Source organism: Brienomyrus brachyistius, chromosome 1 (genome assembly GCF_023856365.1).
Source record: "Brienomyrus brachyistius isolate T26 chromosome 1, BBRACH_0.4, whole genome shotgun sequence".
NCBI lineage: Eukaryota > Metazoa > Chordata > Actinopteri > Osteoglossiformes > Mormyridae > Brienomyrus > Brienomyrus brachyistius.
The window spans coordinates 6,456,088-6,482,356 of record NC_064533.1 but is presented as its reverse complement, the minus strand read 5'-3'; the positions used below and the strand labels follow the sequence as shown (position 1 = coordinate 6,482,356).

Genomic DNA, 26,269 nt, shown 5'->3' with positions numbered 1-26,269 from the left:
ATGTAATGTGTTTGTTTCCTCTCATAATTCTGAATAAGGCATGAAATTGAATCTGTACTTAAGAGAAGATCTTTACACTAACAGGGGATAACATTAAGTTTTCTGTTTCACAGGAAAAAGAAGGAGATACAAACTCAACAACCAAGAAGGAACTGTTAAAGCAACCTGTCCAACAAGAAGCTCTTAAGCAAGAGGCGAGTCCTACAAGCCCCTCAGACTTGGCTAAGTTGGAGAGTACAGTGCTTCCAATATTAGAGTCTAACACAAGTACCACTGATAAACACAAACGGAAATTATTGCCAGTCTCACCTGAATTAATGAGCTCTACAGGGGGAGGCTCGGGAGATATCCCACAGGATCTGACTCCCACCAAGGAGACATCTAATGATCGCAGAAAGGTACTTGAACTGAAAAGCACTACTCTAGATGGGAAACGGCGACAAGACTCAGTGGAGGATAGCAGTGGAAGTGAACCCTCACCCCTCCCGCAGGGGGAAAGAAACGTTGGTGCAGGGTCCTTTGGCAGTGAGGACCTTAGGCTGTACAACCCAGGCTTGGGGGATGATGAGGACTACATTCGCAGGCAGATCATGGAGATGAGCGCCGATGAAGATGCCTCCGACGAGGATAATTATGTCCGGAAGCAGATCAGAGAGCAGGATCAACATTTGGAGCAGGATGAGCGAAAGGGTAAAGTGAAAAGTGCATCGGGAAAGCCTAAGCGTTTGCTGAAAAAGAGTAGTACTGCCCCAGAGGAAGAAAGCAAAGATCAAGGACAAAAGGACATTTCTGACCAAAAAACAATGGAAACCAAGAGTCAAATGGAGGACGAACTGTCAATAGTCGGAGGCCTTCGACGTTTTAAGACTATTGAACTTAACAATACCACGGCAACACCATATAAGGAAGGTGCCCCTATGCAACATAGTACAGAAGAAGACGTGGAGAGTCTCACTGATTCTCCCGAGGACAGATCAAGAGGTGAGGGCTCGTCAAGTCTACATGCATCCAGCTTCACACCAGGAACATCACCGACTTCAGTGTCTTCTTTAGATGAAGACAGTGATAGCAGTCCAAGTCATAAGAAAACGAGTGGAGAGGGCAAACACCGGAAGGCCAGGCACCGGCAGCATGGACAAATGCTCCCGACTATTGAGGACTCATCAGAGGAGGAGGAGATGCGAGAGGAAGAAGAGCTTCTCAAAGAACAGGAGATGCAGAGAGATGTGGATCATCAACAACAGGCAAAGAAGAGCTCCAGCAAAAAATCTAAGAAGGACAAAGAGGAATTACGGGCACAGAGGAGACGCGAGCACCCAAAAACACCTCCAAGTAATCTCTCTCCTATTGAGGATGCTTCCCCGACTGAGGAGTTACGGCAGGCAGCAGAGATGGAGGAGCTCCATAAGTCATCTTGCTCAGAGTATTCTCCAAGCATAGAGTCAGAACCTGAAGGATTCCAGATCAATCCAGAGAAGATCGTTGCTGTTCAGAAAGTGTACCAGCTACCAACTTCAGTGTCACTCTATTCTCCCACTGATGAGCAACATGAAATGACAAAACAAATCTCAAAAAAGGAATTAAAAAGTGCAGATGAAGCGTATGAGGCAATGATGCTGAAGGCAAAAACCTTTCAGCGCAAAGACATGGAAGCACCAACCGAAAAAGAGACACTTTATGGAGGCATGCTGATTGAAGATTACATTTATGAGTCATTAGTTGAAGAAACTTGTGATGAAACAGTGGCTAAGAACTATTCCACAAAGCAGGAAGAACCCAGTGGGATGTCCATGCAAAAACCTTTGAAGAAACTAAGATCACCGGATGAGGTATATGAGGACATGATGCAGAAAAAGAAAAGCCTGATGCCTAAAGAAGTACCTCAACAAAAAGTCCCAGTGAAACAGCCTACTCCCACTGCCAAGATTCGCCATGTGGCTGATTCCACAGGTGAACCAGTTCCACTGACAAAGGATGGAAAGTCGTTGTTAGATGCTGAAGCTGCATATGAAGAAATGATGAAGAGGCAAAAAGTTAATTTGACACCAGGAACAAGCCCAACACAGTCAGTTCCAGGGTTGCGAGCCTCACCAGAAGTTGTGATTTCTTCTGGAAATGGTACTGAGGACACTCAGGGACAGTCTGTAACCTCTGTTAAACAGGTTGATCCTCTGGCATCCTCTGTTTCATCAGATGGCATTCTCCATAGGGCACTCTATCCCATACCTGACCTAAAAATAACTCAGTGTTCTTCTGGGGAGGAAGATGTGGAAGAAGAGTACAGTATTGGAGTACAGGAAGCTGATTCCTCAACATACGTTCCACAAGCCATTCAGCGTGTTAAAAAAGACAAACAAGCATCTGTCACAGGAGCACCAGGTACATCCAAAGGGCCTACAGATGACGTACAGCCAACTATTGCTGATGTTCGAATGCCAAAAGTAGGTCCTCCTCCAATTTCAGTTCCAGTGGCAACTTCAGCTCCACCTCCTGCATCAGTTGCATCTCGAGTGCCAGGGATACCTCCAGTTCAAGGTCCGACTTTACCTCCTACACCAGCTCCACGTTTTGCTCCTACTAAATCTCCCATCCCCACTCCCAGTACAGTCTCAGGTTCTGTGCCAATTCCGGTAATACAAGCCAGTCCACCCCGAGCTCCTCCTCCGCCACCACCATTACCACCATTTCCCCAGTCTGCTAGAGTGGGGCAGGTTCCCACAACAACTCATTTGGATAAGAGTGTTTCTTATGCCTCTCCTCCAGATTCCACTCCTTTGGATTTCACATCGCAGTCTGCAGCTGTAAACCTACAGTGTGCAGTGGTTGACCTCACTGTGTCAAAGTCTTCTCCTGATGCCACTTTTGTACCAGAACCTATTTCAAGGACTACTGTTGCAGCGTCCAGCTTAGATAATATTTCTTCAATGGCCCGAATGTCAGAGGAGGGAAGCCCCATAGCCAGGACAAGTGGTTACCCCTCTTCTATTCCCTATTCATTTTCCAGCTCTACACCTCTTACTGCTGTTAGTTTTTCACCCTTACCCACCGTGCCTCAGTATTCATCCATCGTACCTAGTGTAATATCAACAGCTGCTACTACCACTATTTTGGTGGCTGCTCCGCCAACATTTGCTCCTCCTGTGCCCCCCAAACCTATTGCACTGATCAGAGGCTCATCCCTGGAGAGGGTGGATATGTTTGCCCCTGGACTACCCCCCCCACCTCTACCTCCACCCCCTCCCTTACCTCCTACCACTATGCCTAAGCCAAGTGTCTATCCAAAAAAGAAGCTTCCCTTTGGCACCCCATCGGCAGTGTCGGCTGTGACAGCATTGCCGGATTTGACGGGTGTCACAATGGCATATTCAACTGCAGCACTTGCAAACTCCAATGCAGCACTAAGGAGCTCTGTGGCTCCAGTCTGTAGGCCACATGTTCCTCCACCTGTACCACCGAAACCATCATCCTTACCAGCTGGTTTAATGTTCAGTCACAAGCCAGGAGAAGTCATTAAACCTCCCGTTGCTCCAAAACCTATGGTTACTCAGTCGGCATTGAGTAATCAAACCATAGCAATGCCACTACCACGACCTGTAGCCCCTCCAAGCACCATTGATATGACACTGAATCTAAGTGCCCCACCAGAGTGCAAGTTAGCCGCAGCATCACCAAAATCTCCTTTGTCTCCCAGATATTCAAACTCTTTACATGAAACTTATGTAGTCATTACACTGCCATCAGAACCTAGCACTCCCATTGAGGGAATTTCAACCCAAGCTCCCATTAGTCCCGGGTTAGCTTCCCCCACAAAACACACATCATACGCAACACCTCCTGTTGTTCCATTGGCTTTAACTCAGTACACAAAATCACTTGAGTATCCAGAAGTGTTTGGACCAGAGAATCTAGTTTCAAGTATGAGTAACGCCTTCTCTTCAGTTTCAGCATCTGCACAGCCTACTGTGGCTTTGCCTAACCTTCTAGCTCAAGTTATGACCACAGAGCTACAAAAAACTACAGTGTCTGTTGTTCACGGACAGTTAGCTACAAAACCCCCTACACCAGCACCAAGAGCAGCCAGTGCAACAGCTACGACTTCACCTGAAACAACAAAGATATCAGTAACCGAAAAAGAAAATGGAAAGACATTCTACTCTGGGGATGCTGTTGATCTTCGAACGTTAAAGATCAATGAAAAGGCTAACCAAGGTGTGGATCTATCGGCACCAGAATTAAAACGACCATGCACTGACAGCAATGGACGACAGATGAGTACTGTGCATTCTACAGTCGTGAATCTAAGTCCAGAGGCCCTGCCATCTTTAACTCAGTCAGTTGTAACTAGCAGTATAACCATTGTTACCTGTACTACCACAATAACTCTCAGTGGCAATGCTCCTGACAAGCCTCTAGACTTAGCTCAGTCGACAGCAATCGCACCTCTGCAGCTGACAACATCCAAGTCATTTGAGCCTGTTGCCCAAATAATATATCGACCCATCGACTCAAAGCCAAAAACCACTTCCACTGCAGAATTTCCTGTTAATCTGTCTTTCGGATCTACTACCAGCAAAGAATCTTCAAAGTCCCCTGTGCAAGTTACCCCACCAAGCATAGCTAATGGCACTTCTGCTTTGCTTGCCCGTATAGAAACAGGACCAGATGGTGCTGTGGACTTGACCACATCAAAACCAGTTCAAACTATGGTAACCGTCAGTGGGCCTTCGAAGGTGGTCACTGCAGTCCTTGAAGACGATGGCAAGCCTGTGGACCTTACAGCCGGACGGCGAGCGGTTTGTTGTGATGTTGTGTACAAGCTGCCCTTTACTAGAAGTTGCACAACACAACAGGTAGCGACGACATTGCCTGAAGACAGGTTCGGCTACAGAGATGACCATTACCAGTATGACCGTTCTGGACCTTATGGCAGAAGTTTTGGTGGTATGAAACCATCTATGTCTGATACTAATTTAGCTGAAGCTGGAATGTTTTTCTATAAAAGCAAAAATAGTTATGATTATAATCGAACTACAGATGGTGCCATAGACCTGACTTCTGGAAAAACATCTGCAGGTCAGTATAATTTGATTCCAGCAAAGTCTTTATTGAAATATTCATATAAGTGGTCTGTACTTCTTCCTTGTTGATGCTCTTCATTTGTTTCTATTCAGTTTTTTTTCTTAATTTTTTTGCCTGACTTTCCAGCAGTACTGTGTGTTCGCCGTATTATTTAATACCCCCATTCTCCCCCTTTTGTTTCATATGCAGATGCATGCATGTGCCTGCGTGTTGTTCCAGAATGCTTTGGCTTCGCATGGGGATAATATAGCCGTTCTGGAGGTCTTTGCATGCTTTTCATTTTTGTGTTTTATTCACCTGGTTGAGCATGACTTCACTGAACAGTTGTACCGAATGGCATTTGGACTGAGATGCATCTTTGTGGAACTATGATTACAGATGTCATAATGGACTACTCAAACAAGGGAAAGAGCAGATATTCCAGCTTGACCATGCCTCCATTTTCTCAAGCCACAGTGACTCCTCCTGTCGGAACTCATTTTGGTGTCAATAGTGTCTTGAGGTCTTCAAATGGAGTTGTGTACTCATCAGTAGCAGCACCCGTCCCTTCGACCTATGCTATTACCACCCAACCTGGGTCAATTTTTAGCACGACCTGCAAGGATCTATCAGGAATGCACCCCAGTGACACCATGCCATCTCTGTCAACATTACAAAATCAGCCCCTTCCACGGTCATACAGTTTCTTATCAACCACAATGACAGAACAAGAGGAACCTATATGCTTAGAAACTGGTGTCTCAAAGCAGGGACTACCGACTACCTTCTCTGAAGGTATTCCTTCAGTAACAACAGTCCAAGATTCATACACAGATGGATCACTCGAGGCCATTGCAGCATCTTTGGAAGCACTGACCTCTCCAGGCATTTCAGCAGCAGATGATAGCCAGCAGCAGCAGCAGTATCAGATGGAGCGCGAGTTCCTCGAAATGGAAAAAATGAAGCAGTTGCGTCTAGCTGAAGAGATCGAGTGGGAGCGGCAGGAAATCCACAGGTTCCGCGAGCAGGAGCAGCTGATAGTCCAAAAGGAACTGGAGGAGCTGCAAACGATGAAGCACCAGATCCTTTTCCAGCAGGAAGAGGAACGTCAGGCTCACCTGATGATGCAACAGGAGACATATGCACAGCAACAGTTACAGCTGGAGCAAATCCATCAACTGCAGCAGCAGCTCCAGCAGCAGCTTGAGGAGCAGAAAATTAGACAGATGTACCCATATGGCTATGATGCTTCTGACGGCACCTCCCCTCCGACCAGTTCAGAGCAAATCCCCTTGGATGCACAGTATACACAGGGAGAAAATGGTCAATACTGGCCAGTGCAAGATGACAACACAACATCGACTACGGTCACAGGCCTTGACTTGCAACAAAAGGCAACATGGTACACTGTGCCCTCTGAGGGTATTGCCCAGTACATCCCAAATGTAACAGCTTCTGAAATGTCTCTTAAAGAGTCAGAGGGCCCAGAAAATCTCCAGATTGCCAACAAAATTCCTAGGGCTCCATGGCAGTATGATGAGCATAGTGTAGACTTATCCAGTCGGAAGATAGTAGACAGTGGTGTGCAGACAGATGATGAGGATGGGGTGGACAGGGCTTACACGGGAAGGAAGAAGAAAAATAAGAAGAGTGTGGACAGTAGCGTACAGACAGATGACGAGGATCAAGACGAATGGGACATCCCTACCCGGAACAGACGCAAGTCACGCTCTAGCAAGTATGCTGATGGCGAGAAAGGCAAGCAGGCCTCCAAAGTTTCCAGCATCGCGATCCAGACTGTGGCCGAGATTTCAGTCCAGACCGATTCTTCTGGAACAATCAAGAAGCCGTCCGTCAAGGCTCAGATGGATACTAAGATTGAAATCATCTCTGCACCAGAGAAAACGTATACTGGGGGTAGTATGAGCTGCCAGACAGGGATGGATGACGATAAGATGTCTCCACCGAAAGACAAGAGGCGCCCAACGCCCTTGGAGATCGACTACAACACTCACCTAAAAGCCGATTCTTCTTTGCAAGTGGTGCCGTCACCTCCAAAGTCCCCCAAGGTGCTCTACTCTCCCATCTCACCCCTGTCACCAAGCAAAAACCTAGAATTCGGGCAGTATGACAAGTCTGGCGATGCGAGCCCACAGAAAGCGGTGGTCCCCGAGTCATCGAAGACTCCCCCAAGTCCGAGAACTTTGAAGGTCATGCAGCGTTCCATGTCGGAACCCAAGTCACAGAGTCCAACAGCAGAGGACCGATCAGCTTCCAACTTCCAGTACTCAGAAGGATACAGTGTGAGTACTTTTATACAAAATGCTGTCTTGAAAAAGACAGTTACATAAAAATGCTAAAATGGCACACTTTAATATTGCTGCTTTTTAAATAAAATAATGCTTGTTGTATTAAAAACAAATAAACGAGAACTCTGCATAGGAATATTTCACAGTATCAGATAACAATTACAGATGGGTACTCACCTCATTTTAGTTTTGCTGGTTTGAATTTAGAGTTTCCCACCTGTGATGTGTCTAATTTTAATATCTCGCCTTCCTCCCTCATGGTTTAGCAGACGGAACAGGAGCGAAGACGTTCCTGCGAAGGCAGAAATTCACAGCGCAGTCACACAGCCGCTAGATCTCATTTACAATTCCTGCCTGCAATCTTCAGACAGAACAAGTCGAAAGTGACTGAGTTTTGGGGGAGATGAATGTAAATAGAGTATTTAATCTCGGCACATGATAGTCAATGGGATGGATTCGTGTTGATTAGTGTTTGTGTAGGAGGCTGTCCACACCTCCAGAGCTTCGCTTCCCAGGTGGTTAATTTCCCCCCTCCAGATACCAGCCCCAACAGCTGCCCGGGTTCCTTTTTAGATGTTTCCCACAATTCAAACAATGCGCTTCTGAATTATTAATCACATGCTTGTGTGTGACAAATAGATTTAAACTGACAAACTGTAACTGACCATTCTAAGCTACAATATACAGTATAGCCAAACATAAGCCATAAGTCATTTTCACCTGTACTGAAATAGAGAAAACCTGTACTCATATAAAATTTGACATTTTTTGACAGTTTTGAAAGCAGCATAATAGTCATTGTTTGAAGTGTTATTTTTGGATTAGTTGTAACAAACACAGAATGCAGAGGTTATCTTAATGTTTATTTCTTGATCGGTTAAAGGTTCCTTTGAATAGTACTTCAGCTCTCAAACAGTCATCATTCTGTGTACAGGCTGTCAGTTACGGTTCTTCAAAACACTTATAATACAGTGGTTTTACGTGATTTACTTTAAATTTTCAGCTTGAAGTCTTTGTGATGTTATTGTACGCTAAATAAAATATTATTTTAGAATAATGTGAAGTAAAGTTTTGTGACCTAATTTCCATATATTTCCTGTTTCCAGGGCAAATCGTCTCAGAGCAGCACCCCGTCAGGCACTCAGAAGAAGGTGAAACGCACGCTGCCTAACCCGCCGTCCGAAGAGGAGGCCACCGCGGGCCAAACCGGTTACAGTACCGGCTCGGCCCGGCGCCGACTCTGCCGGAACACTACCATGGCGCGGGCCAAGATCCTCCAAGACATCGACCGAGAGCTTGATCTCGTAGAGCGAGAGTCCTCCAAGCTCCGGAAGAAGCAGGCGGAGCTCGACGAGGAGGAGAAGGAGATCGACGCCAAGCTGCGGTACCTGGAGATGGGGATCAACCGTAGGAAAGACGCCCTTCTCAAGGAGAGGGAGAAGAGGGAGAGGGCATACCTGCAAGGGGTAGCTGAGGAGCGAGACTACATGTCTGACAGTGAGGTCAGCAACATCAGAGAGGGCAGGGGAAATGGGCACGGGTTAGAGAGGCCAAGAACTGCCCCGCAGTCAGAATTCAATCAGTTCATCCCACCACAGACCCAGTCTGATGCGCAGTATGCCCAGCAAACAGATCCTTACAATCAGTACCAGTATGCAGCCCAAACACAAGCTCCCACTCAGTACCCCCAGCAGACACTCTATCAGCAACAGTCCCTCTACCATCAGCAGGTGTCTCCTTACCAGACTCAGTCTATCTACTCCTCCGTACCCACGCTTTCCTATCCCCAGGCATCTCACCAGCAGTCTCAGCAGCAGAACTACCAGCATGCCTCTCAGATGCTCCTGATGCAGCAGAAGCCAAGGCAGACGACTCTCGCTGAGCTGGAACCAAAGATCACCACCACTTACGAGGTCATCCGCAACCAGCCCCTCATGATCGTGCCGTCTTCCACAGACAGCACGTACGCCACCCACCTCGGGAGCAAGTATGGCAGCCTTGACCTAAGGATAGGACTGGAAGAAAGAGGCAGCATGGCAAGCAGCCCCATGTCCAGCATATCTGCTGACTCCTTCTATGCAGACATTGACCACCACACCCCCAGGAATTACGTCCTTATTGATGACATCACCGACCTCACCAAGAGCTCCACCGGACTCTCATCAGGTTACGGCATTCCTGACAAGGACCTCACCAAGGCGGACCGGCTCCTCCGTGCCGCCGAGGTGCGACGCTCCGCTGAGATGACAGACTTCCTAGGGCCCCTACAGGTGTCCTCCAGGCTGCACCCCTATGGAAAGGCTGAAGAGGAAACCATGGAGGAACCATATGAGCTGAAGCTCCTGAAGCAGCAGATAAAACAAGAGTTCCGCCGGGGCACTGAGGGTCTGGATCCCCTCACGGGTCTTCCTCACTACTACCCAACTGACAGCAGTTACAGACATTTTCCAAAAACAGAAAAGTACAGCATCAGCAGGCTGACATTAGAGAAGCAGGCTGCAAAGCAGCTTCCTGCATCAGTTCTCTACCAGAAACAAACTAAACATAAGAAACCACTCATGGATCCTAAGATTAGCAAGTTTTCCGGTATTCAAGAAAGCAGGGATCTTGAACCAGATTACAGTAGCTACTTGGCATCAAGTGCCTCCTCAGTAAGCAGCCTCGCCTCAAGGGCTAGACTCATTCAAGATGACATTACATTCGGACTGCGAAAAAACATCTCTGAGCAGCAGAAGTATCTTGGTTCCACACTCGGGGCAAATCTTGCACAGTCTCTGAATTTAGGGCAGACGTTAAACCTTAGCCCCACCATGAGATCTTCACTACAGGATGACGCTGCGTACCCGAGCGGTAGCAGGTCAAGACCCTCCTCTAGACCATCGTCTGTCTATGGACTTGACCTTTCCCTCAAAAGAGATCTGTCCAGCTCATCCTTAAGACTGAAGACGGAGAGCGAGCCATTGGATGTTTCGTACACATCCTCTGGGGTCAGGAACAAGCCCACCAGTCTACCTATAAGCCAAAGCAGGGGACGAATTCCCATTGTGGCACAGAACTCCGAAGAGGAGAGTCCCCTAAGTCCGGTCGGTCAACCAATGGGCATGGCCCGGGCTTCCGCTGGGCCCCTCCCACCCATATCTGCTGACTCAAGGGATCAGTTTGGTTCGAGCCATTCTCTCCCTGAAGTACAGCAGCATATGAGAGAGGAGTCTCGAACCCGGGGCTATGACCGGGACATAGCCTTCATAATGGACGACTTACAAGGTGCTATGTCCGATAGCGAAGGTAAATTGGATCTCAGAGTGCTGTCGCACTGCAATTCTGTGGATTTGCATTTTGTGCATGTTCCCGACCATGTCCGCGTCTGTCTGTGTAAGCTTTGACTTCCTCGATGCTCGCTTTCATCGGCGTCTGCTTTTATCTCTGTGTTATTACTGTAAACGTTGTCTTCAGATTTACTGTCGTGTGCCTTTGACGCATGCCACAGTGTCTATGGTTTCCCTTAGCGCTAAACGATATTTGTCATTCTGTGCCTGAAGCGAATCGATACAAAGCACTCTCACTTTTCTTTTCCACGTCGCCTTGACCTGCACGCTTAACACTTTTACTCTTTTCCTTTGCCAACTCGCCTCTTTGGTATCCCATAGGTTGTATATGTACATAGCTGGTTAACTATACCTACAGGTAGCTAGTTGAACATACAAAAACAATTAAGTGCCTCCAGACCTCAAGAAAATCTCTTGTAATGTTGGTAAGAAAAAAAAAAAGACGTATATGGAAAACTCTGGGCAGAAGCTGTTGCTGTAACGATTTTGGATTTTTTATATTTTTGTAAACTGTGTATTTTGAATGAAGATATAGTATGCTACAATAACATGTATAATATTTTTTGTCAGTGAAACTGATTTATCTTTCCAACTAACTGGTTTTTTGCCCGTGTCTAAGCGAATCAATCTTTTGTCATTAAGTGATATCCCATTTTTATATTTAGTGCTGCTGACACGGGATTAGTCGTCTTCTGATGTTTCCATGCCGTGATGTACTTCTCTGGCTCTTGCATATCAGCATCTCCGTATTTCTGAAAGCGTGACTTTTATCCTGCGAAGACACACCTGCCTTTAAATGGGATTTGTATGTTTTTTTTCCACATGATCATTCTATGTTTTGTGTCATGAGCATCTATAAAAAAAAGGGGAGCGTCAAAATATTTGTCTTCTCTATCACCCTCTCCAATGACGGCGCATTAACCGCATGGTTCCAATCTGTCGTTCATCCTTCACCTGTTTTGTCTCCTGCGGATGCATGTCGGTGTTCATAATCAGTCTGTGTCACAATAAAGCCACGTTGACCTGCATGTCTTTGTCTGTCTGGAATGCTTCTGTTCCATCTGGACGCATGGTCTCTTTTGATGACTCTTAGAACCGGATGCAAGTTTGGATTTTAAAGTAGGGCTGCTGCATGCTTAGTAGTCTGTTTTATCACCTTCTACTGATATGTTCTACATATATAAATAAATAGGCCCACGGTAGACTGTTATTGTTATTCTATGCTGTACACAACATTTTCCAAATTACATTTTTGCAGTTAATAATACTAATTATACTTACTGAATTTGTAAAAGTATTTGCAGCCCTACTTTAAATATGCAAATATGTAAATCCTGTATGAAATCCAGTTGAAATTCTGAGTGTGGTTTTGCTGATGGTAACTGAGGCACTGTTCTAAATTCGCACTACTGGTGTGTTGAAATCCTCTCCTCCAGTGTCTAATTTTGTTCATAATGGCTACTGCTTTGTGTCTGTAAAATGTGAGAGCACGCTCGTTGCATGGGAGCGCAGGCAAAAAGAAAATGCATTACCAGCATGCCGTTTACCTGCAGAGTGCGGAAATTAAACGCACACAGGTAGCTTTTAGCGATTAGCCAGTAATCTTACGATTTGCACTGGAGCTGCGTTTAGCTGTAACTTGACAGCAGCAATACCTTCACTCACATATTTTTTAGCACATAATAATGGGTCGGCAGTATGTCTAAATGTGTTATGAAGCCACTTTGTTGTGCTTATTCGTTTTGTTCCTTTTCGATTGACTCTTCCTTCTTTTGTCGTTATATATGTAACGCTGATGTTCCCTTTCATGTTTCTGAAGCCCAGAAGATCTTCCACATTAACTCGCAATATGGCATCAGATAATCTTAGCCGATGCATGCCAGATAATCACGTGTGTGTCAGCGTCCACTGCTCGAGCCCTGCAAAGAAAAGGACGAGAAACGTTTAGGCTGGTAACGTAGATTAAAAACAAATGTCATACAAGCTATATAAAAGTGCTAATTTGCCTTGGTTGCAGCACTAAGTGACTCCCTGGTGACTTTGAACAGAGATGATCCAAGACTCTCTCATGAGAATATCAAAAACGGTAGAGTATTAGTTGAATTATACACCACTGGACCATTACCTCTCACCAAATAATCATCTGTGATAAAGTTAATATTTCACTAAGTGTTGATTTGCATTTCCATAATACGGTATCAGCGCTACTTGAAATCCCCAAAGATAATGTTTATACACTGTAAAGAGCTCCTGTAAATGGGATTTTGACATTGAGAAAAACTGCTTAATTGCCCTCACTTGCTGTTTCCTTAATTCCCTCCCCCAATGTCCCTTTTGCTGATCTGAATTATCTGGTAAAGCCTTTATATGGGGCTGTGAAAGACCGATAACGTATTCATTCATTTAAAACCGGTCCTTATGTTTCACGCAATAATGCATCAGTTTGGTCACAGATCACAGCCGTCCACCCCTGGTATTAAAACGTTACGGGAATCTTTTTGTGGTAGAAAATTTGCTATTTAGTTTGATATAACTTTGCATCACAGCGGGAATCACTAGCTGGGATGTAGAAGGTGAGAGTTTCGATAAAATTTACAAACCCATAAGACATAACTCTCCCCTGTATGTCTCATGGTTTGAACCCGCACCTTTAACTCATCGATATCCATATTCATACGCACCCCGGAAATCACCAGTTTCCCGGCATTTTTACATACCTGGTACAGTCATGCATACGTCTGTCCCTGCAGCAGGACGTGTGTGAGTGCGTAACATACTCGTCTTCAAGGTCCCCCCGGTGGTTCCCATCGCAACCCATCCGAAACCATCGGATCACGCCATGACTGACACATACCCCCGTACTGATTATGGAGGCTGTTGACATTGTGTGTCCTTGAGCTGCTTTTCCTTTTCTCTTTTGAAGGAAAGCAAAGCAGACAGATCATTACCGTAGACTGATAATTAGGTGGGAAGATGCATAATTAAAGCAATTAATTCCCTTTCAAACTTATTTTCTAACAGCCTTTCAGACATCATATATTTAAACTTGTTTCCTTTTTATATATCTCAGAGGTAAGGAAATTCATAGAACAGGGGCGAGACATGTTTAATTCATTCGATTTGCCCATCAAATATTAAAATGATGATACCACTAATTCTTTACAGTTTGTTACTGGAACAAGCTGTTTGATTTCATGTCTCTGTCCACTGATTTGGCTTTTACTGTAAAGCACAAATCGTAACATACCAAACCTCCTGAGATCGAGGGGAGAAAAGTACTTTAAAATTATTTTGGAAGGTCATCATCACAAATAAAATAGGCCTAGATACTTTTTAAGATAATAAAACCTAAATACATGTTGTAGTGAGAAGCAATATGCTATCAGTAATTGGCCGCACAATGGGCCACTTTAAGAGTTTATTTTTGGTCGGGTTATTTATAGCTGGTATTTTGGGGGACAAAATGTTAGCATGTGGTTAAGAAGGTGCGATACTTTAGCCAACACAAGTGACAGATAATAACCCAGCTGTGGAGAGCCTCTCTTCCTCCACTCATGAGTTGTCACTAACCTTTTTTCTGTATGTGCCTCATGTGTGTTTTTGTCCCATGTCCTGTGCATGATTTGTCGAAACGAGCAGTAAATATCCCAGCAGGGGTGGGAGACCAGACAGGGTGGGGGGGCTACCTGTGCATGCATAGTCACTCAACACAGCGAACCATGGCTTTTCTGGGCCGGGTCGGGACCAGTGATGTCTTTGACTTGCTTCCCAAAAGCTTACCACCTGCGGAGGGAGGAGACTGACTGGTTCGACAAGCCCCGGGAGGCGCGGCTGGAGGACGGGCACGTCGCGGAGCGGCGACAGGGGCCACACAGAAGCCAGCAAGGAGACGTAAGGGGTGGGGGGGGGGGGGCATCATGCTGGCTTATAGCACCTGTCCTCTGCACCGTCGCGTTCCAACGCGACAGAAAACTAGAACTGGTCTTGCATTTTGATTTTTAGTTTTTAATTATTAAATTTAATGGCACCACTTGAACAGAAAATCCCTAAATATTTTAGTGCTGTTAGGCCAAATTTATTCGTTTTCACGACAGATATTATGTCCCTGGAACATTATATCTGTGTACATAACAGGTATACCGTATATGATTTTTAACAGATTTGAGTAAGATTCTGCTGACGATAGTCTCGGTTTAGTCACAGCGAATGGCTGACGCGTCTGTTTCGCTGCAGGTAAAACCAGTGCAGTACCCGTTCCCACACTCCAGAGTCAGACTGCAGAGGGACTCCAAAGATCACAGTGTATCAGGTAAACTTACTTAACATGCCTTTTTTTGTCTACTTAATTATTTTAAAATGGCTTCATTATACGCATGATACTTTCCCACAAACTTCTAGAGGGTATAAAGAGAAATACGCAATATGAATATATGAAAAAAAAAAATGTTTTTAAAACATTTGGTAAATCCTTCCCACTGGGGGAGCACCGCATGTATGTTATTTATACAGCAGCAGACCGCCTTGGTTCTCGGCCCGGGACACCAAGCCTCCCGGGCAGCATGTTTACCTCAGATTTCACGCTGCTTCCTCCGTGTTACTGTGACTATTCTGGCTGTTATCCACAGCGCAGTCATTAAGTCCTTAAGAGGCAAATATCCATGTCCGATTACCATATAAAATTGTAAATCACGCCCTTCATTTCTCATTTCATCAAATTTTGCTTTGAAACATTCGAAAAATTCATTTACCCTTGTATCTGAGCATAGCTTTAATTGCATGAAGTCAATTCGGCAGTTGTACTTTGGATAAAAACCTTTCTTTGTGTCTTTTTGTTCATAGGAAATGGACTGGGAATTAGAGTAGTGGGGGGCAAAGAGATTCCTGGGAACGGCGGGGAGATTGGAGCATACATTGCCAAAGTTTTGCCGGGGGGAACCGCAGAACAAACCGGAAGGATTGTGGAAGGTGAGTGTCCTGCACCCTCTGTGTCGGTTCTCTGATTGGCTGATGGAAGGTTCGCTGTGCGAGATGCTTGTTTAAGTGTCGGGAGTGGAGAGAAAGTGCAGCCTGTGCTGCCGTCAGAGCGGAGCCCGTTTGTCTCTGCCGATCCCCCCGCAGTCTGAATTAAAGCCATGCCCCCCCCCTGGGTAATGCATTTTTCTTCAGCCTTTTTATCTCAGCTGCTGTTAGAGTCAAAGCACTTCCATTATTTGAGAAAAGCACAGAGCTGCATATATATATATGTACAATGCGTGCCTCAGAATTGCACTTCCAGGATTTATGACTTCTTTAGCCCCCAAATTTTTATTGACTCACACTCAGCAGAGACTGTCTGTCGTGCCCTTTGTATCTGCGAGTGACATTTTTGACAGCACACAGTGAAGACGTCTGGGCTATTATTTTTATTATTTACAGTATAATAGAAATATATCAGAAAAGGATACAGCATTGCCATGGTTTCCATCCATCCATCCATTTTCTAAAACCGTTTGTGCTATTCAGGGTTGTGGGGGGTCTGGAGCCTAACCCGGAGGCTACGGGCGTAAGGCGGGGAGCTACCCAGGATGGGGCTACCATGGATGCATGTTTCAGAAATCAAATTTTTCCATTTATGTAGATATATGGGCTTGCATGGTGGCTCAGTGGGGTGACCGACTGCCTCCCAGTTGAGGGCTTGATTGGCACAAGGCATGGGTACACCCTGATTGGCCCTTCCCACCACCTCAACAAACGCACAAAAAACAGGTGTTATTTTTTTTTTCCAAAATTGCATTACGGACAAGAACGTTTGAGTCATTCTGGGAATGGTGGCTGTTCAGTCGTAAAATAAGTGGGAAGGACAGCAATGACACGTCAGTTTTTGAAAAGTCACGAGTAGAGCAGGCGTGTTACAGCACCTGCACACCTGCCGCTCTGCCACATCTCGATAGCGTCAGAATGGAGCACATTCCTGCTGAGGTGCAGGACATTGGATCGCTGCGGGTCATCTGTCCACCGTGAAGGCCGGTGTCACTCGGCGATGGCAGCCCTACATCCCAAACAATTTTCAAATGCTTTCTTGGATGAACTGGAAGATGCAAGTTCTGATTAAAGGTTCTAGGTTAGGTCACATTGTGCAGAGAGTGTCCCAGCCAACAGGGGGTACATGGCATGGATACACCCTGCACGGGATGCCAGCCCCTTTAGCCAAACTGTGTGTCTTCAGACTGTGGCAAAAACCATTGTGCGATACAGGGAGAACTCTACACACCAACACACTGCAGAGGTGGGATTCGAACCCACAGTCCTACAAGTCAGAGGTAACAACGTTATGAGTTACCCTGCTACCTAATGATAATGAAAAACAAACAACAATGCAGAATAAAGCACAGGGCCGAGAGGCGAGCTTAATATTTCATGCTTATATCTGCAGTGTATTAGTGGGTCAGTCAGAGCACGGAAGGATTTTTAACATTTCACACCCAGCTTGTCTGTGCGGTTTGTTGACCTGCAAGATCAGACTGCTGCTGTTATCATAATTCATGCGGCAAATGTGGCGCATTTGATGTGGAAAAACATCATTTTGTGTGCAAAGTACTTAGCCGCTACACATTGCTGATCTTCGTGAGATACTGCATAAATGCCTAACATCCTTCTCTTTCGCAAAAATTTAAGAAAATTATAATTATAAATTCACCTTATTTTTTTTGTTTTAGTTTTATTATGGCTTACAATTCACATAATATGGGGAAATGTCTTTTTAAACATTTTTTCTATAAAATTTAGTGCTATTCACACCTCCAAAACGTCTTTATTTTTACTGGAGAATTTTCCCGGCGAGCCCAAGCCGGCGTAACGGCGGGAAACCGCAAACCCAGCCGCTTTCTGGAAAACAAAATGGCCGTCGTGGCGGCCATCCAGCCCCCAAGGCTCCTGGCAGGAAGGAGCGTCTCTGTCGATGTACAGATCCTGCAGGGCCGCTGAGGCTTAAATAATGAGGTTGGAGGAGTCGGCCTCATCTGATTCGCTGCCACTAACGAGGCAGATCTTACACCGGAGGGCGTAGCCTTCCACAGAGCCGTTCAGCAGGATCCGTTTCTGCCTTGACCTGAGAAACGCTTGTTTACATGTCCATTACAGGCATCGCTGAGGTGAAATGCAGAGAAATTCTGCAGTATTGGGCAGTCCTGATAGGCCCTCAGCCGGGCGACAGTCCTGATAGGCCCTCAGCCGGGCGACAGTCCTGATAGGCCCTCTGCCCTCAGCCAGGCGACAGTCCTGATAGGCCCTCTGCCTTCAGCCTGGCGACAGTCCTGATAGGCCCTCTGCCCTCAGCCAGGCGACAGTCCTGATAGGCCCTCTGCCCTCAGCCAGGCGACAGTCCTGATAGGCCCTCTGCCTTCAGCCTGGCGACAGTCCTGATAGGCCCTCTGCCCTCAGCCGGGCGACAGTCCTGATAGGCCCTCTGCCTTCAGCCTGGCGACAGTCCTGATAGGCTCTCTGCCCTCTGCAAGGTGACAGTCCTGATAGGCCCTCTGCCCTCAGCCAGGCAACAGTCCTGATAGGCCCTCTGCCTTCAGCCTGGCGACAGTCCTGATAGGCCCTCTGCCCTCAGCCGGGCGACAGTCCTGATAGGCCCTCTGCCTTCAGCCTGGCGACAGTCCTGATAGGCTCTCTGCCCTCTGCAAGGTGACAGTCCTGATAGGCCAACTGCCCTCAGCTGGGGCAACAGTCCTGATAGGCCAACTGCCCTCAGCCAGGCGACAGTCCTCATAGGCCCTCTGCCCTCAGCTTGGCGACAGTCCTGGTAGATCCTCTGTCCTCAGCTAGGTGACAGTCCTGATAGGCCAACTGCCCTCAGCTTGGCGACAGTCCTCATAGGCCCTCTGCCCTCTGCAGGGTGACAGTCCTGGTAGGTCCTCTGCCCTCAGCCAGGCGACAGTCCTGATAGGCCCTCTGCCCTCTGCAGGGTGACAGTCCTGGTAGGTCCTCTGCCCTTAGCCAGGCGACAGTCCTGATAGACCCTCTGCCCTCAACCAGGCGACAGTCCTGATAGGCTTGATTTATGGGAAGTTCAGTACTCTGGTGTTAGCCTCCTATATTCTACATCTATCATGTTCCAGGAAATTTATTACAACTCAGTTGTCTACCTTCTTGAGAACACTGTATATAAATGACAGCACCCCAATTAGTCCATAACTTCCAAAGCATGAGGGATGTGTAATTCATTTCATATCTCCTTGCCATGAAAATTTTCCTAAATTGGACCTCAAGTTGTACCCATCAAACTCTATGTTACTCTTGACAGAAAAACCCTTCAGAAGGTCCCCGTGCATTAATACCAAAGCTGATGCACATTGGCATGTCTTTCAGAGTGTGGCAGATTAATATATGCATTCTTTCCTCTTTTAAACTAAGTACTGTCTTCTAGTCTGATAAACTCAGTGCTGGGATCATTCTCTGTTTTGTAAAGAGGTTTTGTTTCCTGTTTTCTGAAGAGAAGATATGAACGATATACACGATAATACATTGCTTTGCTTGTTATAAAGAATTTGGCTGAAGACATTCAATTCAAATGCGTTTCCACTATAATACCCTTTGGCATTTTGTAAAGGGTGATTTTGAGTGTAAGGATGTAGCTTAGGTCTCTCGCTGTTGAGATGTGGCAGCCATCTTTGTTCGACGCAGCCTGAAATTCCTTTTGAGTCTCCCTTCTCCCCCAGCTTTCCCTGATCGCCCTTTTCCTGATTACCTCTGCCGCTCTGTGTCACGTTGAACTTCGAACCCATCAAAAGACGGCGTCTCTCCCTAAAGGGCCCCAGTGGCTTCTCGTGAGTGATTAAAGCAGAGGAGAGTGAGATAAAGATCACAGGAAACAGGCATTGACGCACGCGCGGCGGATCCCACTCTCCGAGCACGTCAGACACACCATGCTTCTGCATTTTCTGGGCATTTTTTCAAGCCTAGTTGCAGTTAAAATACACGAGACCACAAAACCATCCCAGCTTTTAGAAGCTAATGTCCCAGTTAAAGGTAATTTCTAGTATTTTAATTAACCGTCACAAAAAAAAATTTTTAATTCTGCTCTCAGCCTTTATTCACACGGATGAAATGACTGAGCAGATTCCTGGTGAAAAGGCAGAATGTCAGCTTGAATGTGTTCATTAATGTGGGCGATAAACAGCAGAAGCTTGAATAATTCAGCAGTCAGCTCATTTTAAAAGGTATCGCGCATCCCAAACAACAAGAAAAGAGCAGTGAGGAAAAATGAAGTGAAATCATATAAAATGTGTTGCCTTGGCTCCAAAATGAGACTCTGGTTTTGTCAGCGTGTGCATGAATCGGGGAAGGAGTTCAGCCCACGTGACCTGCCATGTGTTAATCTCCCGATGCTGTTTACTGCAGCTCACAATCTGCGTCACGCAGAAGCGACCAACCGGAGACGCACTTTCAGCTGTGTAAGTGCTCAGGCCATAGCAAGTGCCTCCTGTTTGCCATGAGAGTTTCCTACACACTTCCTGTCTTTTCTTTCCCAGCATGCCTTCAACGAGTGCAGTGATTATTAACTGTTATTGACTGGGGGGGGGAGTGATGCTTGTTTGAATGAGTCACACAAATGAATAAGGAGTCCAGGGGCCTCCTTGCGCCTCCTGAGAGGTGAGGCGGATAATCCTGTCAACGGATGAATGCCCTGAAGCCCACACTGCCCCACAATCTCATAGCTCAAGACCTGGAGATCAACAAGCTGAACTTTAGATGACAGAGACTGCGGTTACTATTTATTTATACAGGGGGTTCAAGCCCCCCTTAGGGAAAGAAATCACTCGCCTGTCAGAACCAAAATAGGAAAAAATGATAAATTCCTGCGCGAGTGAATTACATTATACTTGACTATAATTTTTCTAGCCACCTTTACCCGACACGAGCTGCAGTGCATAGAATTTGCGGTGATATTGCTTTCTGTAAAGGCGAGTGGAGATTTTTTACCGAGAAACATTCAAGGGAAGGGAGATTGCACTCTGTGTAAAGGGACAGGCCATTTCCATGAGAAAACAGCAAACGCAGCTGGCTGTATGGTGCAGCAGAGCGGCTGGCCAAATAATGGTGCGCCCCCTGCTGACCACCCCCCGGTATCTCACAGGCAGTCACATGGTCCAACCTCAGCCAATCCTCAGGCAGCCGGTGGCAATACCCCCCTCCATTTTTACTTGTGTGTTTTGTCTGGCTCCATCTTTGGGCAAGGCTACGTGCTCCCCAGACTATCCCGTTTAAACCCCCCCCCCCCCCCCCCCACCCGGTACCCCTTGGTTTGTCCCAGCGGAAACAGCCAATCCGCTGACAGCTCCCAGCCGTTTACCCTTTTAGATCAGACAGTCCCAGTCTGCTTTGTGCTCTGATTTCCCACAGCAGTCTCTCGACGGAGGAAAGCGACCGAGGGGAGGGTCTAAGACTGCTCCCAGGGGGCTCTCCTCCCCCCTCTCTCTCCTGGCATGTAGGCTGGAGAGCTTGTCGCGCACTCAGGTGTGCCGAGTGGGTGTAAAGGGCCCGCCGCTCTGGTGCCTCAGCCAGGATCCGGTGGGTGGGCGCGTACCCGCCAACCACCCTGCCTCGGCGTGGTAACAGCGCGGTAAAGCGGCTGATCAGCATGGTTAATGCGGCACCACTCTTACTCCAGGCACGCTACAGCTATAAAGCTTCAGCCTGCTCTGGCACTCTGAAAAATCATTTTGCTAAAAATAAAACCACCACAGATTTCTTATTTCGGCTGTTTTCGTCAACAAGAACCAATAAATAATCTTTGTAGACCCCTCCCCTCCCCCCTCTTATCCCTGGCTAGGATGAGAAGCTGGCAGATGGATGACTTCAAGTAAGAAATGGAGAAAATAAAACACGGAAATGAAAGGAAAGTAACTTGGCGATGGGCAGGTGAATCGGGCTCCTTCTTCGGTGATGTAAGGGTGACACTGGGGTGCCGTGCGGCGCCCGGTAAGAAAGGCTCTCGGCTGGATAGCGAACGGAACCACGTCATGCAGGACCGGGAGGAAGGGCACGGAGCTTTATTTGGGTCCAAGAGCAGGGACGGATTTATCAGTAACGGGAGGAGGAAAAGACGCAGCAGATTTGCTGCGCACAGACGTGTCCGTCTACAACCCAGGTGACATGCACTGCACTGAATGGGACTGGAGCATCTGACCTCGTGGATGGGCATAGAAGCTTCTTCTTGGCATGGAGTGAATTCTCAGCAGGAGTGGGTTTTAGGTGCTGGGTTTAAGGGATGGCTCTCTACCTGTCTCCAGGAATGCAGGTGCTGGAGTGGAATGGCATCCTTCTGAACGGGAAGACCTACGAGGAAGTCCACGGCCTGGTGGGGCAGCAGTGTGCGGAGGCAGAGATATGTGTGCGACTGTGAGTTCAAGTCCCTCCTTGATTTAACACCAAATGATGTTAAGTGCAGCGCTTGGCATTTAAACAATTATTCTCCTTTGCTTGTGTAATATTATTTATTAATAAAAACTTAAATATAATGAGCTTAAAAAATTGTGGTTCGATGCTGGGCAAAGTACATTTTACACTGCAGAGCAGGAGTGTGATTTAAGTAGGCAGGCGTGAGCAGTGCTCCGTCTCCATGCGGCCGTCAGGCAGCTGGCGCGGAAAATCACCCGGGGCCCGGCCCACGTCTTTTCCAGGGACCTGAACATGCTGTCTGATCCAGAGCATCCCCAGCGGCTGGAGCTCCCAGACCAGATAAAAGCTGGTAGGTGGGAGGGGGCCGATCCAGATGTTCAGTAACAAAGGACAGACGACATGACTGATCGACAATCCCCTGGGACCACCCCGTCAGTCTCTGGCAGAGGCCTGTGCATACAGGGAGCGCTAAACGCTGAAGCTGGCTTGTGGACTGTTACTTATGCATGCTTGTTTATAACCTTGCAGCTCCTGATGAAAGCTGACCTATTTACCTTGTGACAAACACGCCAAAGTACACTAAGTAAGAAAGGCTTAAATCTCAGTAACAAAAAAAAAGTGTTAGATCACAGCCTTCAAATTTAGAAAGTCTTTGCTACGGAATGCTGTGGAACAAAGCAGATCTACTCTTCATTTGAAAAACTTCAGCGTGTCACAGTTTGAGAAGTATATAGGTTTATCAACTGATGTATTCGCTGTAGACCCCAAACCAGATCCTTCGGGTTTTAGCTGGTGTGTGTTTAGGGGACAGAGAAGTCCTTAGAGAGACAGAAAAGGTTCATGGATATGGACCCTAAATCGATCCTAAAGGTTTATGTTTACGTGTGTGTAGGAGACAGACAGAGGTCCCCGGGGGTGGACCCTAAACAGCTGGCTGCAGAACTCCAGAAGGTCTCGCAGCAACAGGCACCTTCAGCATCCATGTCGGCCTCAGAGAAAGGACTCTACGCCCACTCAGGCACTGCGTCGGCTGCCTCCAGCTCCGTCCCCAGCCCGGGACAGCCGGGATCGCCCTCCGTCAGCAAAAAGCGCCACAGCAGCGGCAAAGTAAGGATCCTGGCCTTCGGCTCCGCCTGCCGAATAGATACAAACCTTTTACCTTAAAGAGGCTGTTCACGCTGACCAATATGAGCACTATCTTGTGCGCAGTGATACTATTGGGGTGTGGAGTTCGGTAAAAGAAAATAGTTCCTACATTAAACTGGTTACTACAAAATCTGTGGATTATCTTGAGTAACCGGGTCATGATTTCTGGTAAGAGACATTGCTGTTACATTTTTCAAATGTATTTTTGGCACTCTAATCGCCACAGAAAGAATTGGATCCATTATATTGGAGAGAAGCCCGATATTTTTATGCCTAATATCTCCAAAACTAGGCACCTTCCAACAGAACAACCTAGTTTTTGGGTGAACTACCCATTTAACATTAACATGCAGTTTGGTTATGAACAAACCAGGTGTGTGACACGTGGGGAAGATCTGGCAGATAGCTTTGATAGATCAGTCCCGATCGAGCTTTTTAAAGAATTTCATCACTTACAGGAGTTTATGTCCTCATATCTATGGGGCGCCAGGTGCCAAGCGCTCATTTTCATATTCAAAATACATTCTGTGCCACAAAGAGCATTATTTAATGAATGAAAGTTTAGGTCAAGCAGACTGGGTATCCTGCATGTAATATGACTTTCTTTTGTCCACTAAATGATTGTGTACCATTCACGAAATATGCATTTTGCCCACAAAATGAATTAATTTCATTCATGAAATGCATTTTGCCCACAAAATGACTTTCTTTCATTCAGGAAATGCATTTCGTCCACGAAATGATTGTGCAACATTCACAAAATGCATTTTGTCCACAAAATCGTTCTTTCATTCACTAAATGCATTTTTTCCACAAAAAAACTTTCTTCTGTCCACGAAATGAAAAGTGCTGGTATCAATTTTGTGCAGAAAATGAAACATTCCTTTTGATTTTTGTGCCGGAAAGAAAGTGAGGTGTTTTGCTTGTATGGACAGAATGCAACGTTACCAGAATTCGTCGTTAAATAATGCTTGACACTTGGCGCCCCATACATATCAGCTGCAGACAGCATCCTACCATCTCATTCCCACACCAAACTATGTTAAAGCTTGCCGTATACTTCAAAAGACATGTGGACAAAATGAAATCGAACATGTAGGAGCGAATAATCTGTTGCATACTAAAAATGACGTCGACACCTTCTTTGTTGACGCCACAACCCTAGAGGGCGCAGAATGCTTTCGATGCAGCAGACCCACATACGGAGCACAAATAAACATATTGTGGTGAGTGTGTGAGAGGAGATGGCAGCTCTTTTAAAATGGAATTTCCCCTCTTTAACGGCCACTATTGGCTAATTACTAGCAGCGGTACAAAGAGGGCAGCCAACAATTTAAATAACACTTAACGAAACACACGGATTCCACGGCAAACTTTACACAGTTATGACATTTACTATTAATAGACATACACGAATACACATAGTAATTCATGCTATTTAAAGTGTGCGAAGTATGCTGGTAACTGCGTTATTAGTCCTGCTAACCAACCCTGTTATATCACATTTATGTCAGGCAGTCATGGATAGCGGGCGGGATCAGAACAAACGAAAAAGTCCGCCTCGGGTTCCTGCACCAGAATAATCATCGCAGCGGTGATTGCGGCTCATACAACATCGTGTCGCTAAGACGACGTAGATACCGTCGATTTTTTTTTCTGACGTATACAGCCAGTCTAACAGGATCAGTGACCTCATTGTCTACGTGTGAAGAAAATGTGCCAATGATTAAACACGGAGCATTGCCACAAAGGCAACTGCCACGCCAGTAAGCTTTACTGGAAATATTCCTCACTTCTTTGCAGACCCGTAATGCGGGGCTACGTCCCTGCTTATGTAAAATGAAATATTATTTATAGTGTCTGACATGAGAAATACAGCACGTTTTCCACCTGTCCAACAAATGACGTGATCTGGTCTCACGCACACGTTTTTACTAACCATAAATTTGAATATTTATTGAATAATATTCCAAACTGCTGGCGTCAATCGCAGACCTTTATCTTCGCATCGGAGTGTCATTGCCCAGGAAACGCAAACCTGGCGCAAACGGTGCCAAGATACAGCATGTATTCAGACTGATGCCCTAAGCAGGGAAGAGCATGACAGGTAACTGAATCAAATTAGGAGACGTAGAGAAAGTGGGGAGAGAGAGGAGGTTGTGGTGAATTATGAATTATTCACAGACCCCCACTCCGCCATTACCGTTTCCTCCTCATGCTACCTCACGCCGTCCTGTCATATCGCTGATAATGCTGTCAGCGTTTTCAGGCTACCCAGCCAGATCAGCCCCGATCTATTTCAGGCTTTCTCATTTCTGTATTTGTTGTCTGTCTGTCTGCACGTAGCGAAAGGTGTACAGTGTCCTCAGTGGCAGCACAAGGTGCATATTTCATGAAGCGCATTTAAAAATAGCATTTTTCTCTCGTCTCCTACGGCGGAGTCCCAGCTTAATCCTGAAATACGCCGCAGCGTTAAATGCACGCACACCCACCGACACCCCACCCGTCTGCACGCCGCCTTTTCTGACACGATCTGCCGCCAATCTCGAGTGTGTGCCGGAGCGCTGGCCAGTCTGGGCCCGGAATTAAATGCATGTTTGGCTAAGATCGATGTGTTGTAGCTCCTGCAAATAGTTCAGATGAATTATGAGCATTCGCCGTTTTCTGAATTTTACCTATTTTTATCCACCCCCACAAGAAGCAAAGACAGAGAAGAAAGATAACGTGCGAATGAGATGAAGGAAAATGAGTTTTATTTAGGTACAGGAGGTAACATAAACGAGGAGGAAGGACTAAAACAATGTTAATTTCGCCTGAACGCAAGAGAAACATATAATAAACCAGAATGAGCATGAGTTGTGGAAGCGTGTACACCAAGGTGCAAAGTCTGGTGTGAGAGTCCAGACATACAGGCAGAAGCTAGAAAAGTAAAACGTCGGTACAAAATTTATAAGCGATGTGTTGCGTAAATACATGTGTCCTCACTGACCTTTGCCCCGCCTAGACCACACCCCTCTCAGGAAGACCATACAAATCCCTCCAGTT

At 46.3% G+C, this 26,269-nt stretch overlaps 1 protein-coding gene across 6 annotated transcripts in view; it reads left to right on the top strand.

Moving 5' to 3' along the window:
• Positions 1–26,269, top strand: part of LOC125742031 (protein piccolo-like) — an 80,734-nt gene that overhangs the window by 27,744 nt on the left and 26,721 nt on the right. For 4 of the 6 annotated variants that reach the window (XM_049013659.1, XM_049013651.1, XM_049013638.1 and 1 more), the window contains exons 5-15: positions 114–5,073; positions 5,458–7,361; positions 8,474–10,652; positions 12,711–12,779; positions 13,240–13,266; positions 14,469–14,584; positions 14,927–15,002; positions 15,533–15,658; positions 21,970–22,078; positions 22,360–22,427; positions 22,971–23,185. In XM_049013659.1, the coding sequence (XP_048869616.1) occupies positions 114–5,073; positions 5,458–7,361; positions 8,474–10,652; positions 12,711–12,779; positions 13,240–13,266; positions 14,469–14,584; positions 14,927–15,002; positions 15,533–15,658; positions 21,970–22,078; positions 22,360–22,427; positions 22,971–23,185 (9,849 nt within the window). The remainder of the gene's footprint in view (positions 1–113; positions 5,074–5,457; positions 7,362–8,473; positions 10,653–12,710; positions 12,780–13,239; positions 13,267–14,468; positions 14,585–14,926; positions 15,003–15,532; positions 15,659–21,969; positions 22,079–22,359; positions 22,428–22,970; positions 23,186–26,269) is intronic. The other 2 variants (XM_049013630.1, XM_049013645.1) reach the window with 2 other exon arrangements.